The sequence below is a fragment of the Panthera pardus genome, unplaced genomic scaffold, assembly GCF_024362965.1.
Source record: "Panthera pardus isolate Hobbes unplaced genomic scaffold, ASM2436296v1 HiC_scaffold_25, whole genome shotgun sequence".
In the NCBI taxonomy this organism is placed as follows: Eukaryota; Metazoa; Chordata; class Mammalia; order Carnivora; family Felidae; genus Panthera; species Panthera pardus.
The window spans coordinates 95,267,464-95,282,338 of record NW_026526821.1 but is presented as its reverse complement, the minus strand read 5'-3'; the positions used below and the strand labels follow the sequence as shown (position 1 = coordinate 95,282,338).

Below are 14,875 nucleotides of genomic sequence, written 5' to 3'. Positions count from 1 at the left end.
TGCGGAAACCAAACTTGGTAAGTACAGTTAAATTGGTCATTAGTGAGATTTAAAGGATTAAGAAGTTATAAAATAACTGCTAAGATCCTGACCTTGATTGTTAAGCATGTATTTTTTAAAAAGGGTACAATCCCCCAAATAAGATAGAATATTGTGTCCATTATAATCTTCATTTATGTTAACAAAACTTTTGGAGCTTGAACTCTCATCAACCTGGAGGAAATGAAGAGGTGGTCTCAGATCTCAAGGGGTTAAAATTTAATTAGTAAGCAGTACACACATACATTTATCTAGATACCCATACACAGGGCAGAGAGATACATTCAGACAAACAAATGAGCAAACACAGGGTTTTGCAACATAGGGTGGGAAGTGGTAGGTACCTAATAAGTGACACAGATAATATGAGTAATGAGAGCACAGAGAAGTGGGATTGGCTGGTGTAGTTAGAAAGAGGAATTCACTGATAAGGAAGAATCCAGCTAGTACTAAAGAACTGGTAAAATACAGAAAGGCAAACCAGGTGGGGAAATCATTCTGGAATGACTTTAACAAGAATAAACAGAACGCTGGCATGTCTGGATGGCTTAGTTGATTGAGCATCTGACTTTTGATTTCAGCTCACATCATGATCTGATTGAGCTGGGATTGAGCCCTAGCCCTACGTCTGACTCTGCACTGGGCATAGAGCCTACTTGGGATTCTCTCTCTCTCTCTCTCTCTCTCTCTCTCTCTCTCTCCACCCCTCCTTGCTCTCTTAGTCTCTAAAAAGAAAAAGGAAAAAAAAAAAAGAATAAACAGAAGTCTGTTCTCTGGTTTTTAGATCCTTCTGTTATTTCAGGTCTTCCAGTCACAAGCAAAGCTTCCCATTTTTCCAAATCAAACTATTTCTGGAATACTCCAATGATATAGCACATGTGCTCCCAAACAATTGACTGTCAGCACATTCCTCTTCTCTAGGATTCAAACAACTATTATTGATATGGCAGAGGATCTGGGTGAACTTGCTATTGCCTCCTTTGTGCACAGTTAATACATCCTGGCCACTAATTCCTATGGACACCAGCACAGACAAAATATGCAGGCCCTTCTGCTACCCCACTGCTACTATCCTGGAGGACATTAATGCCCTTGCAGTGACAAAGAAATATTATGCCATTTGTGGTCCCCACTATTCTGAACCCATAATGTGATTCATACAGAATTAAATGAATATCCTTCCTTTTGGTTTTACTTTGACAGACAGGCACGAGACAAGAGCTATTTGTTCCACTACGTTGCTCCAAACGTATGGCACATGAATGTGTGATCATTAGCCTTTCCATATCCACCCTAGCCCATTTCCACTTTCACATTAGAAGGTTATTATAATCCTAAAATTGTATCTCTTACTTTCTCAAGTTGTATCCTCTCCTAGGACTCTTTAGCCACTCATGCTAAGAGCTGAACATATCTGAATTCTAGCAGAATGCATTAATTATGTACAAGTCATGTAGGGTAGATATTTTCATGTTTCTGCGTGGCCAGAGCTTTCTGAGCTAAAATGACTAGTAACTTGGTTCAAAGCATGACTCAATAGCAGTCCATTTAAAATAGAGAAAGAACCTGGAGAGAGATTTACATCTTTACCTCCCCAGAAATTTGTATTTACATTTCAAAGGGGGATAAAACCAGGAAACATTCATTTATATCCCCAAAGGTTTATAACGAGTAGGGAACCTTTCCTGAAGGGAGTTTATTGACATTAAAGAGCAAAGATTTTTCTCCTCTTCTCAGGAGGGGAAGAAGGCTGCTGAACACAAATTCCTATATAAACTCCCAGATGCATAATTTTGTGGTTCCTCTCCTGTGGCACCTCCTCTGAGTGTGCAGAATTCATCTGCCCTCATCGCATTGCCTTAAGAGGGAGAATGAGGCATGGGAAACTGGTGTGTGTCCTCTGGGCCAGAAACTTTGCATTTGCTTTCAGGAAAAAGTAAATATAGATGTTAAAACACATTAGCCAGGTCCCTAAGATATATAGAGTATGTAGATTTCAGTCATATAGAAAAGGCATTGAGACAAACTATACATTGCCTATTGAAGGACTATTAAGTAGATGAGATTTTCTCAGTCCTCCAATACTTCTGACTTCCCACCACCATGAATATCACAACCACCAAATAAGTAAGAGATTTCCTCCATATCCTAATCATTTTGACCTTTCAGAGAAAAATAAGATACTTTATACCAATAGCCAGGGTTATATTAAAATGCATTTAAAAGATATTAGGATGTCTAGGGTGAACAATCTTGGTCATTACAGCTTCTGTTGAAATTCATTACTTTCATAATCTAATTTCAAAGTCAGTCATGGAGAAGTAACTTAGACTGTAATGGCCTTTCCTATCCGTAATATCTAATATTTTGTCTTCCCATAAGCTGGCCCTTCCACCTCCTTCTGATATTGATTTTACCTCTGTCTACACCCCCCCACACACACATCCAGCTACTGGGATAGGCAAGTCACCCAGACCTGTCCAATGATAAAACCTAATCCTACTAGCAACAGAATCAGTCCAAATAGAGTAAGCATACACTACGTGGCCAAGCAGATTGCTCTCCTTTACTATATACAAAGTGAGAGGAAAAGAAGTCTCTATTTATCTTAAAATCCTGAGCAGTAAGCCAGAGGCTGCTAATGGACATATTCTCTAGTCAGAATTAATGAAACATAATGTCCTAATTTTTTATATTCACTTAATCAATGCATGTAAATTAAATGCTAATTATGTGATAACACTGCTCTAGGTCCTAGGTACTTACAGAAACACCTGCCTCTAGGAAGTGATGATCTAGCTGGGGGTCATTGAAGCAGATATTGAAGATGACACACAAAACATCAAAAGACTGATACAGTTCCCTATTCTCTTCAACTGAGAATGAGCCATGTCTTCAAGTATAAGTTCAATACACAGAAGCAGAGGCGGAGGAAGAAATGGAGAATATCACAGGAAGGAAAGTGGAAGCAGAATGAATATGTTTTGCCTGGAAATGATTGCACCTGTCTGGGTAAAGCACAGGGTTCAAACAGAACCTGTTTGAATAGGTTGAAACAGAATGGTTTGAATGGGCAACAACTGTCCATATTGGGTCAGTAAACAATGACACATTTATTCTGAAATCAACAGTATTAACCATCCTTGGATGACAAAACATCAGGCAATACGGGAGAAGCTATGGCCCAGAGGCATTAAATAGTTTAAGGTTATATTTAGTTAGTAAAAGTCAAAGAATTGATTTCTTCTGATTCCTAATCTGGATCTGTTCTACTACATTGTACTGACAAAGCTTTACCTTTTGTTACAGTTTCCAATTTTGGTACTTCCTGTTTGCTGATCCTCTTGTATTTTTTGGCAAAATATATAGAAATGGTGTAAAAAATTCCTTGTTGTTCTTATGAAAACTTTACATTACAAAAGCATGAAAGTAAAAATTATACCATCTCTTCCTAGTGAAGGAAGACCTCTAAAAAGGCAATATACTATAAGATTCCAACCATATGACATTCTGGAAATGGCAAAACTATGGAAAGCCGTAAAAAGATCAGTGGTACCAGAGGTGGGAGGGGGCGAGGGATAAATAGGCAGAGTACAGAGGACTTCTAGGGCAATGAAAATATACTGTATGATACCATACATAATGAATTATACCATAATACCATAATAATGACACCATAATAATGGATACCTGCCATTATACATTAGTCTCAACCCACAGAAAATACATGAGTGAACAGTACTGTAATCTATGGACATTGGACCCTTATGAGGCATCAATGCAGGTTCTTCAGTTGTAACAAATGTACTCTGATAGGGCATCCTGATCATAGGGGAGCTGATGCCTGCTATGGGGTCAAGGGGTGTATGGGAAATCTCTGTACTTTCCCCTCAATTTTGCTGTGAACGTTAAACTATTCTAAAAGAAATAGTCTTAATAAAAGAAAAGAAAAGAAAAGAAAAGAAAAGAAAAAGAAAGAAAAGGAAAGAAAGAAAGAAAGAAAGAAAGAAAGAAAGAAAGAAAGAAAGAAAGAGGGGCACCTGGGTGGCTCAGTCAGTTGAGCATCTGACTCTTGGTTTTGGCTGGGGTCAAGATCTCCCAGTTCATGAGATCTTGACAGCACCAACACTGCTTGGGGGATTCTCTCTCTTTGCCCCTCCCCCATTCATGCATGTGCATGCTCGTGCTCGCTCGCTCTCTCTTTCTCTCTCTCAAAATAAGTAAATAAAAATTTTAAAAACAGAATGAAAGAAAACTGTACCATTTGTTTGGACCACATGTTCCTAAAATATTGGAATTTTAATCTTCATATATGCAGTGCCCACTAACATGGAGTCTTCGTTTAAAATACGTTTTTTCCTATTTCCTCTTTTTCTCCCCCCCACTTTTTTTATTTGTGCCCTCTAAAGAGGGGACTGCTGGCAGAATATCAAAGATCCTTCAACCCAATCACATTCACATTGCCACAAGCTTATATCAGCTATCAAATTTATAAAACTGACATTTCAATATAATCCATTCAGTGAAGATGAACTACTCTCTATATATCTAAATATGCTATCACTGGATGTACTTTCGCCTCCTCTCAACCTCCTGCAGCAATCTGACTTGGTAAATGAGATCTCTTAAGATGGGTCTGGTCAACCGTGCATACACTTACTACCAAGTTGTTGGCAATTTGTTCCATTTCAGGTTTTAGTGAAGAGCCCATCAAATATGCTATGTAAGTATTTAATGGGTCTGATGTAGATTAGGGTTGTGTTTTCATCACCCTAGATAGTTTTTATAAAAAATAGATAATTTTTTATATAATGTTGCTCTAGGATTTTAGCATACGAATAACCCACAAATTTATTTTCTCAAATTTCACTCAGCATTCATAACAACACAAAAAGCATTCTTCAACAAAACACTATCTTTACTGAGAAAGTGATTCATGGAAAATCAACCACAGACTGTTATGTGACTCTTTGGATCCCTTTCAATTTTTAGCCACGCAGAGAAGGCAGTCAGGTAGTAAAATGGGAGTCTTTCTGCAGAGGTGCTCCCTGGCAAGATTTACATGTCTCAATGGGGGCTGGCCTATGTTTGCAAATCCATTTATCAGCAAAGTCTGGTCAACTCAAGATATGAGCGTTCAGCCCTTTTTTTAGATTCTTCTTTGTAATTTATATGTAAGTCTTCTCTTACCACATCCCCTTCATTTCTCTTATCCTATGGCAACAGTACATAGGCTCCATTTTGCCTTGTTTAAACTTGTCCCTATTTTGGGATATTTCTTCCCCTTAGAGCATCTATCCTCAATGGAGGCTATTTTGTCTACCCTCCAAGAACCTCTGGTGCTGTCTGGAAATCTTTTAGTTGTCACAGTTTGGAATGGGGAAGAAAAGAGGTCCTCTAAGCATCTGGTGGGTAAAGGCCAGGGGTGCTAGGTATCCTATAATGCACAAGACAGCTACACTCCCTCAAGAAATAATTACCTAAACTGTCAGCAGTACAGAGATTGAGAACTTCTGCCTTAAGGTCTTGAATAGAACAACTCAGACATAAGCGTGGATAGAACCTGGTAGGTTGTGGTAGGCAGAAGGAAACATGACATTTTGTCATCCAGATTCTGGACTCCTTTTCTTTTTCCTCATTCTTCCTTTTGGCTCCTTTGCCTTTTTGCCCACTGCCCCTGTGATCTCTCCCCAAATAAAATGGACTCTCAGGGCAAAGTTTGATAAGCTCAAAAGAAAACAGTGAACAATTCAATGTGGCTTTAATTTTAAAAAAAAAAATCACAAACCAAGCACTAGCTGAAAAGTAGAAATCTGGGCATTAATAATATGCATAGCAGTTTTTATTTTGAGGACATAGGTCTCCCAAGCACAGCCAGACACTGACAAGAGGACTAATTCAACAAAACTGCACAATCATAATCGCCAAACTGCTCCTACAGTCTTCCCTGAACTCCAAGTGTCTGGTATAGTCCTAACAATTCTCATTAGCATCAGTGAGTTAACAGCTCAAGCTTTTGCCTGCATTTCTTTGACAACCTCCCTAGTTACTCCTAAAGAAACAGTATCAGTTCCGCTTAAGAAACAAAACTGAAGAAAGCCACAAAATGATGTGTATACATTGTGCATTCTAGTTCTTAGCCCACCAACATCTACTTTTCCTTGACACATATTCCAATATTTTCAACTGCAGGTGTGTAGAAGCTATTTCAATCTCTTCAACCTGATGACTTTCCTAGTTATCATCAATAGTTCTTGAAAAATATAAAGAACCTAAATGTCTTGTGCATCTTCTCTGTTCAATTAAGATCTGGATGTGGACTTCAGAGTCAGAAAGGTATATTTAGTTAAGTCCCTACAGTATTCAGTCACTGCAAGGAAGGGTTGGAATAAGTTTTAAAATCTCTGACAGTTAACAAGTAAGAGCAAAATCTTAATGAGCAACAACAATCCTGAATGAATTGCTCTGTTTCATATTTCACCGATTTTGTTGTTTGGAAAAAAAAAATCAACCAGAAAGTCATTTACGTTTCAAGAATTTGAGCAAAAATTATGTAAAAATATTTCCATCAACTAAGCATGCTGCCCTTGCCATTAAGCAGATTTTGACCCAAATGGGCATCATGTCCTCTGTTCATTAAAGCAGCACAAAAGGCATTGAGAAAACAACCCCAGAATATCTCTTGAACAATGCCTGAGTTCTTGGTGTGCACAAAGTCACATGTAAGGTGGCAATATGCTCTGTGTCTTTCACCTTTTACAATGAGCGTTCCAATGAGTCAGGAGCAGTCCTGTGTTCAGAGTCCTGTCTTCACATCTTCAATCCTTCTCTGCTGCTCTTCCCAGTCTCAGACCCAAGGGAGTGCTGCTATGTGTTTGACAGACCATGTGATGTTCAGACTTTGTAACAGAATAGAGCGAATGGGCCAGAAACTGAGAGCCACAAAAATGTGAGAGGGTTCCCTAAAGGGTGAAGAAAAGAGTCCTTATACTGGAGGGTAAAATGCCTATTTTTAATTCTTCCAAGTGAAGAAAGAACTGAGTGACTTGCTTTGTGCTACTCTATTGAATGCAAAGGGCAAACCTATTTGAAAGAAAACAGTGCTCAATTTCAGCTAATTAAAATGCAGATATATCTTATTATCATTATTGTTATTATTTCTAATTCTATGTCTGCCATGATTCTCAAGAGCAACAATCCCTGGATGTTCTCTTTATTATCTGATGTTACACTATTCCCTTTCTGCTTATATTTCAAAGCGAACAAGCAATGTCTCTGTTTATCTGTTGTTTTTCCTTGCTATTTCAGACTAACAAATATCTACAGAAGTCTTTGTAAATAACCTTTTCCCTATAGAAAGAAACCTATTTCGACTAACATGCTGTATCATGTAGAACTTGATACACTGCTTTATCTGACCTTTCAGAAATACATTTATTATTTCTTTTAATCCTAATAGGTTCTGCAGTCCAGCTATACAACAGGAAAGGGCCCTATTGAAGTCTGAGGAAAGGTCCTTCTGTGCATACATGACTCAATTCTTTATCTATTCATAACCCCATCCAATATAAACTTAAATTCCCTTTTTCTATTCCTTTGTCGTCTCTACCCTAAATTTTCTAACCACACTTCCACACCCCCCCCCCCATATACAGATAAATGCACACAGCTTTAGGTACTTGAGAAAGGTTCTAAAGCCCAGGAACACTAGCCAAGAACAAAAACTACTAAAAATAGGCCAGGCTTTGGTACAGTTATGGGTTATTATGCTAACTCAGTGAAAGTAAGTTCTTGTTGTTTTTTTTTTTTTCTTTCTTTCTCCATCCCAATGCAGCAGGGAGCTATGACAGGCTCTCATGAGTAACCATGTCTTACCATAGCAGTGATCCCCTAGGGACAGCATGTGCCCTAGAAGAAGGCATAGAAGGCTTTCCTAGAGGGGCAAGGCACGTATTCAAGGTCTGACCCATTTTTAGCTGCCACCATCCCCTTTCTTTGATAACTTCATATCCAGACACTACCTAGAGCCTTAAAACTTTTTCCTAGTTGTTCACAGTCCTTCCTCAAGAGCCAATCTTCTCAAGAAATAGACACAGAAATGGTTTCAAGTTCAAGATTCCAAGTTCCCATCACACCTCCACTGTTTTCTAGATTTGTGACCTTTTCCAATCTCTTAACTCATTTCAACCACCACTTTCACATTTGTAATTGGACATAATAAAAATCTCTCTGCCTACTTCATAAGGTCCTTGTGAGAATCAAATGAGACTACAGATAAAAACTATAAAGTAATATATAATACACACATGCACGCACACACATACAAAGCAATAAAATTGTTCTTCTGCTATAGTTATTCAAATTCAAGAAACCAAGAGTATTCCTATTACCATGTGTAACATTGAGGCACAGAAACCTAAAACAGACAATGCAAAAGATTTATTCAAATACAAAAATTAATCATGGCATTGACATTTTGGTTGAATCTAATATCTGTGTTTACCTGTCTCAGAGAGCAATTTTGTAGCTTCCAGAACCTTCTCAGTATAAACACCAGCTTCATAGTTCTCCATCTCAGCATTGATGATGTGTATAACTCGAGCTGCCCGGCCCCTAATGGCCCCTGCAGTCCGGTCCAGAGTGTCCACGTCCCCTTCTTGGAGGGCTATCACACACTTGTTCACATCCTCCAAGATGTGATTCTCTGTGGAAAAACACACACACATACACACGTGCTCATTGATATGATTTTATGCCACTCACACACTTAGTAAGCAATCTAAGAGAGATTCATCAACTATCATGAGCCATCATGCAAAACATACCTTTATAACACTGAAATAACATTTAAAGAACATAGTGTATAATTACAATAGCAATTCTCAACCTTGAGCACTAGCTAAAGGGCTCACAGCATCATACAGAGTGTGAAGGTGCCATCCTACTAAGTTTCTGATTCCATAGGTCTGGGATGGGGCCCAAGAAATTGCATTTCTACCAAGTTCCCAAGTGATGGTAATGCTGTGGGTTTGGGGACCATACTTTGAACAGCACACTTTGAGCGTCTTTTTCAATGTTTCAGATTTATTGCATTTTAGTAGTGGTTGTGGCAGTGAACATGAAGTCAACCTGATCAGGCAGAAACATTTCCAAACATGACCAGAATCGAGCTCTGGGTGCCTGCTTATTTGATCAGTTTTTATTTAGCAGGCATTTAAGGGAAACTCTAAAACAAACAATTGTCACCTCATCCATCCTTAAGGTCACGTCATGCGCAAGGTATATACAGTAGGAAAACTGACCAGGTAAAGAGGATCACAATGTTCTCCACAACTAAAATAACATCGGGTCTTGTGGCTGGTTTCGTCAGTTTAGAGTCAAGGTCAGTCACCACTCTCCCTCATTGCCCAAAGTAGAATCCAGGCAGGCAGGCTGGGGAGTTTCACTCTCTAGTAGCATAGAGAAAACATGCAATCTGGTCCCTCATGGTTTTACAAGTATGGAATTTTGTATTTCACATGTCCTAAGTGAGATCTGTAATTATATCCCTTAAACATTCTTTGGAAACACAATTCTAAGGAAATGTTGAAACGTTTAGTGCTCTGTGGAAAGAGAAGAACTTAAGCTGAAAATACACTCACATAGACACACACTCACTATAAATAAAGAGAACAAGTGAGAAATAGTCTAAAGTAATCTGGTAACTTCAAATAATTATAACTGTCAAATTCAACAGTTAATAAAGGATTAAAATAAATTATTACTTCCTCGAGAAGTTTCTAGGGCTACGTGTGAAATTAAAAGTTCCTACCTAAAGAGGGAAAGAGGGTAAGGTATTGCACCAACACCAGTCTCCACCATGGATCTCTCCTACTTTCCTGAAGCCAGTCAGGCAGAAGGACTAAGCGTTCTGTCAGGACCCTCGGCAGAAACTTGCAAAGTATAACTTACTCTGTGTCATGGAACCTCTGCTTTGACCTCCTACAATAGGATTACCTCATTTGAACCATTACGGATTTCTGATTTCTACATTCTCTTGTTCCCTAATTTCAAATAGAAATTAGAATAGGAAAAAATGAGACAATTTTAATATTCAGATTTTTTAAACTCACAAAAAGTAATACTTTCTAAATGCCGATATTTTCCTGAGTAAAATAGAAACGGCTGTGACAATTTAGACTTTACCAAATTTTTAGTTTGGTTAAGGAACTTTTGAAAACCACCCCTTTCTGAAATCCTGGATTGTGTCACGCAAACTCACTTAAAAGGACACCTGGGAGAAAGGTTTACTCAAATGCAACTTGGTACAGAATTTCAAATACAAAAATTTGATTTTAAAAGGCCTCTTTCACTGCTCTTCTTGCCGCCCTGCTGGATCTCTCCAGACAATTCAAATATGTCCAGGTCTCCAAAAGTATGCAACTGGGAGGGTCTGCGTATCAAAAGCATGCATCCATCCACTATTGTCTTTGAATAACACAGAAGTACAACGAAAGCTACTGCTTTTCCATGCATGGAATTTTGAGATCCCATCTCTGTTCTAACTGCATTCAGAACAGAAATGGAATGTGCTAATTATATTATATCCTAATAATTTCTCTGGAGTTGCTAATTTTTTTTTTAATTCTAAGAAGTCCACTCATGACCTAATATCTTAAAATGAAATGATAGGTTTTAAAGGGGAAAAGAAAACAACTATTTCCCAAACTAGAAATGTACAACTCATTTAATTAAGACACAAGAAAAAGAATATGCTTTAATAGATATAAATGATACATATTTGAAGGAGGCTAGCAGAAGCTGAAAACCCAAAACACCAAAAGCATTGCTTTTAATTAGGCAAATCATCAACTAATTCGTTCAATGGTCAGTTTAATAAATCATGCTGTGTGAATAAAGTATTAATTTTATTGGTTTTATAATTTATTGACTAATTTTTCTTAATCAAGTTTTGTTTTTTTTTTTTTTTTTTTTTAAATGCTAAGATAATTTGCTCAGGATTTCCCAGCATTTTCCAATCAGGGTACCCCTTTAAGGGAAAAACGAATCACCATTTCCTCATAAAGTAGTTCTCGTAGTGGATGGTATACATGTAAAGGCTAAGATTTGGAATGCCTTATTCCAAAATATTTGGAATGACAGTGCCTTATACACAGCAGGTAATCAAAGAAAAAACACTGAATAAACATGTTTGTTAATAGGAGACCATTTTATGTACTTTTATTCTAAGGTATTTTCAAGAGAAAGAGTTCAAGAAGTAAAGACAGGAATGCTGTCCCAACTAGAAAAGAACACAGTAGAGAAAGTAATAATAAAAAGCATAGGTATTCCAGAGAGGGCTCCATTGCTGGGAAAAACCGCTCAGGTACTTTGCATGTCATATCCGGATATGAAGCATGGCTTTTAAACATATCATAAAACACTTGACTGCAATATATTTTGTGATGAATTTGAATTTTTGCAGCCTTACTGTTTCAGAAAAGATGAGTTTTGTTATAAAAATTACTGATGACCAAACTATTTGATTATTATAAAGCTTAAAGATATAGATTCTAAATTCAAAACCTAAGTTCCTTGTTTCCTTCTAAAAATTCTCACAAACTCAAGACTCTGGAGTCAAAAGAAAAATAAGAAAAGGCAGACAACAAAACACAACTCTTGGACATTATGGGATTGAGTTAATCTCTTCTTCAGATCTTAGATGGCTGCTACTATGTGAGCCAAACCCAAGAATTAAACTGTCACACGGTTAATGCCAACACACTTATTTTAAAACACTATTAAAAATTGTAGTTTTTACCCAGTGGGAAAAACTTAAGTGTTCTAACATAGCCATTTCACTTTTTTATGAGCCTGGGCCACATCTGAAAATTGGTTTTGCTTCTGTAATGTTAATAGCTAGCATCATTGCTCCTGAAACTTGTTGCATTTCATATGGACAAATTAAGCACTCAGGCACACAGGTTCAGGTAGCATGAACAAAACAAAACTGTAGTCTTTTGCAAACAAAGATTTTTTGGTTGTTTTTAAGATAGAGTTCCCTGCCAGAATAGATATTCCCTTAAGAAGAAACTGATACATAAAATATCATTAATGCCATTCCAAAATATCTCCTGGGCCAGACTTGCAATTTACTGATGCAAATGTTTTGGCTTCAGCTCGGAGAGGAGATGAGAAGTAGTTTCCCCAACAATTGGGCTGTATCCATAGCCCACCGGCAGGACAGAGAAGGCTGGGTCATTATTTGTCAAGTCCGTCTGTAGAAAGGTAGCTGCCACCTCCAATTGTCAACTCCAAAGGCATGCTCCAGCAGGCCCTGCCAAGGCTGGCTCCCTGACAGCGCCTGTTCATTTTCCTGTCATGGCATGCCGCGGCACTTGTACCGCTGGGGTTGGACTGCACAGTGTTATCAGCGGAAGCCAAAGCCTTTTCTTGTTGCTGGTAATAATGAGATGCACATAGGAATGGCAGGGAGAAAGGTGGCAAAGAGGCAGGGCTGGTGGAAGAAAATTAAGAAAAGCTTTGCACTATTGAAACGGTCTGAGATAAGACCTCCTCACCTTGCTTTTCCCTACTCTCAGAAATTTTTGTACATGCATTTAAAGAAAAGGAGAAGTTGGGAAATTTTTAAGTTCTGAAATGATTCCTCTTTGCAAAAGGTAGTCCAATGCATATTTTCTACTCATTTGCAGGAAAAGGGGGATGCAGAATAACATTTCCAGCTATCAGGATTGCTGTGAGATCTGAGGCCAGTTAGGGAGAGCCGCTGCCCTGTCTGGGGGGGCGGGCACTATAGTCATCCTGGCAAACACTGACAAGACATGAGACAGAGGCAGCCACCCTCTTATTCCACACCATCCAAATCCCCAACATGTCTACCTAAACCATTGCTATGCATTGCATGAGAAATGCACTTCTGAGATATCTTTTACATTATTAGGACTCAGCCATCAACGAAGCCAATCTCAGAAATGGCAACGTATTAAGGTCTTTATCAGCTAGCTGCCAGATATGGGGGTATTTAAATGAACAGCTGCTTTGAAAAGTCACCAGAAACAGAGCATCTTGGGAGTGAAAAACAAGACAGGCTTTTGAAAAAGATGAGAGAGTGGAATGAGGGTACCAGAGGTGGAGAGAAGAGAACCCAACGAAAGCTGGAAGCACCAACGGCAATTTCCCACTATCCTAACTTACTGAGAATTATGTAGCTTCTGAAGAGGATAATCAGGATTTTCATACCGTCTCTGCCCAGTTACCTCCCCACTCAGTGCAGGCCCTGGGATACTAATATCTTTATTGCAGATTTTGGGGGAGAATTAAAGCAAACAGCATAGTGTCATGCAAATTCTAGACACTGAAGAGGTATTCACTCATGTTTCCCATTTTTCTTCTCTTGCTCTCCATGGTTTCAAAGTTGGGTTTTTGATTATCCATCAGATCTACAGATTGGACTCTGCTGCTCTCAGACATAAGCTTCAAACACAAGCCCCCAGTGGGAATTCATTGTCTGTTTCTTCATGAAAAGCAAAGACAGCACCTAGACAGTATTTCCAAATATGATGAGCTCCCCCAGAAATTCCTTCTACAGTGTTGCAGTCAGATGCTCCTTCTGCCTGGATCCCACCAGCAATGCTGTGACCCCTTTCCTCTCAGGCCTCAGTTGGCCAAGGACAGGCAGGCCCTGGTCAAGGCCAGGTCTACCTCTGGGTAGAGTCAACATCTGGTCAGTTTGAATTATCAAGGTTCACTTGATTACCTTTAATGCCTCACAAAGGAGGCTGATGTTTGCAGCAACTCCCTCCCCAACTCATCCCACAGAGACTCTTCTTGGTGAACTGTGCCAAATGTGTGTGGGCAAATATGTTTAGAGAAAGGTATCACAAACCTGGGTAACTTCACTTATTGGAAAAAATGACCCCCTTAGACACAGCCAAATTGTGCTAGCTGACTTATTATTATTATTATTATTATTATTATTATTATTATTATTTTAAAATATAAACCATGAGAACTAACCAATCTCACATCTCATACCCTTTTTTAAGATGGGTGATTCGGATGTATCCAAGGCCAATCTGCTTTAAAAACTCTAGAAGCTAAAAAGAAACCCATGTCTCCTTAAATAATCTCTTCAGGTTGCTTATCTCTTTATCAGAAAGTTGTGTTTCCACACCCGACCCCCATGCTTTGACCCATTGTTTTGAAATAATGTGCACACAAAAGAAAAATTTCCAAGAGGGTGTTACAGTCACATTTGCAGAGATGACTGAAAGCTTATAGGGCCAAGAAAAGCACTTGAAACCGAGGCCCATGACATTTTCAAGATATTCCTAATTCTGTTCTCCAGTTGCCTTGTAAGGGCCTATTTGTGATTACCTGAGACAGAAAGGAAGTCATCCACTGAGGTGATGTCATCCACGGCCTCTGTCAACACTCGGACCTGCTTCTCCCACTGGTCTTTGAAGACGTCCATGTTGTCCTGAGCAACTTTGCTCTGTGGTCGGGCAGCCAGTGTGAGGGCAGCATTGATGACCTATTTGTTAGAAACAATCCAGAAAGATGCTGACTACACTATTTAAGAAAGAAACAAGGTCAGAGATCACATTGAAACCCTGGACCCTGTAGTTTGTCAGGGGTTCTAAGTGGGTTCTCAGTGTTCAGAAGACAATCAGAAACATGAAACATGAAGTATGTTATCAGCTACCATTGGTTTTTGTTTACGCTGTGTTTCTTCTTTTTTAAATGGACAGATTTTATGTTTTTTGTTTTGTCTTTAGCTCTTATTTATTTTTCAGAGACAGAGAGAGATAGAGTGTGAGTAGGGGAGGGGCAGAGA

At 38.7% G+C, this 14,875-nt stretch overlaps 1 protein-coding gene across 5 annotated transcripts in view; it reads right to left on the bottom strand.

The window, feature by feature from the left end:
- The window catches only part of CTNNA2 (catenin alpha 2), a 1,099,255-nt gene that overhangs the window by 100,710 nt on the left and 983,670 nt on the right, over positions 1–14,875 (bottom strand). For all 5 annotated transcript variants that reach the window (XM_019443126.2, XM_019443134.2, XM_019443137.2 and 2 more), the window contains 2 exons: positions 14,416–14,572; positions 8,543–8,743 (listed from right to left, as the gene is read on the bottom strand). In XM_019443126.2, the coding sequence (XP_019298671.1) occupies positions 8,543–8,743; positions 14,416–14,572 (358 nt within the window). The remainder of the gene's footprint in view (positions 1–8,542; positions 8,744–14,415; positions 14,573–14,875) is intronic.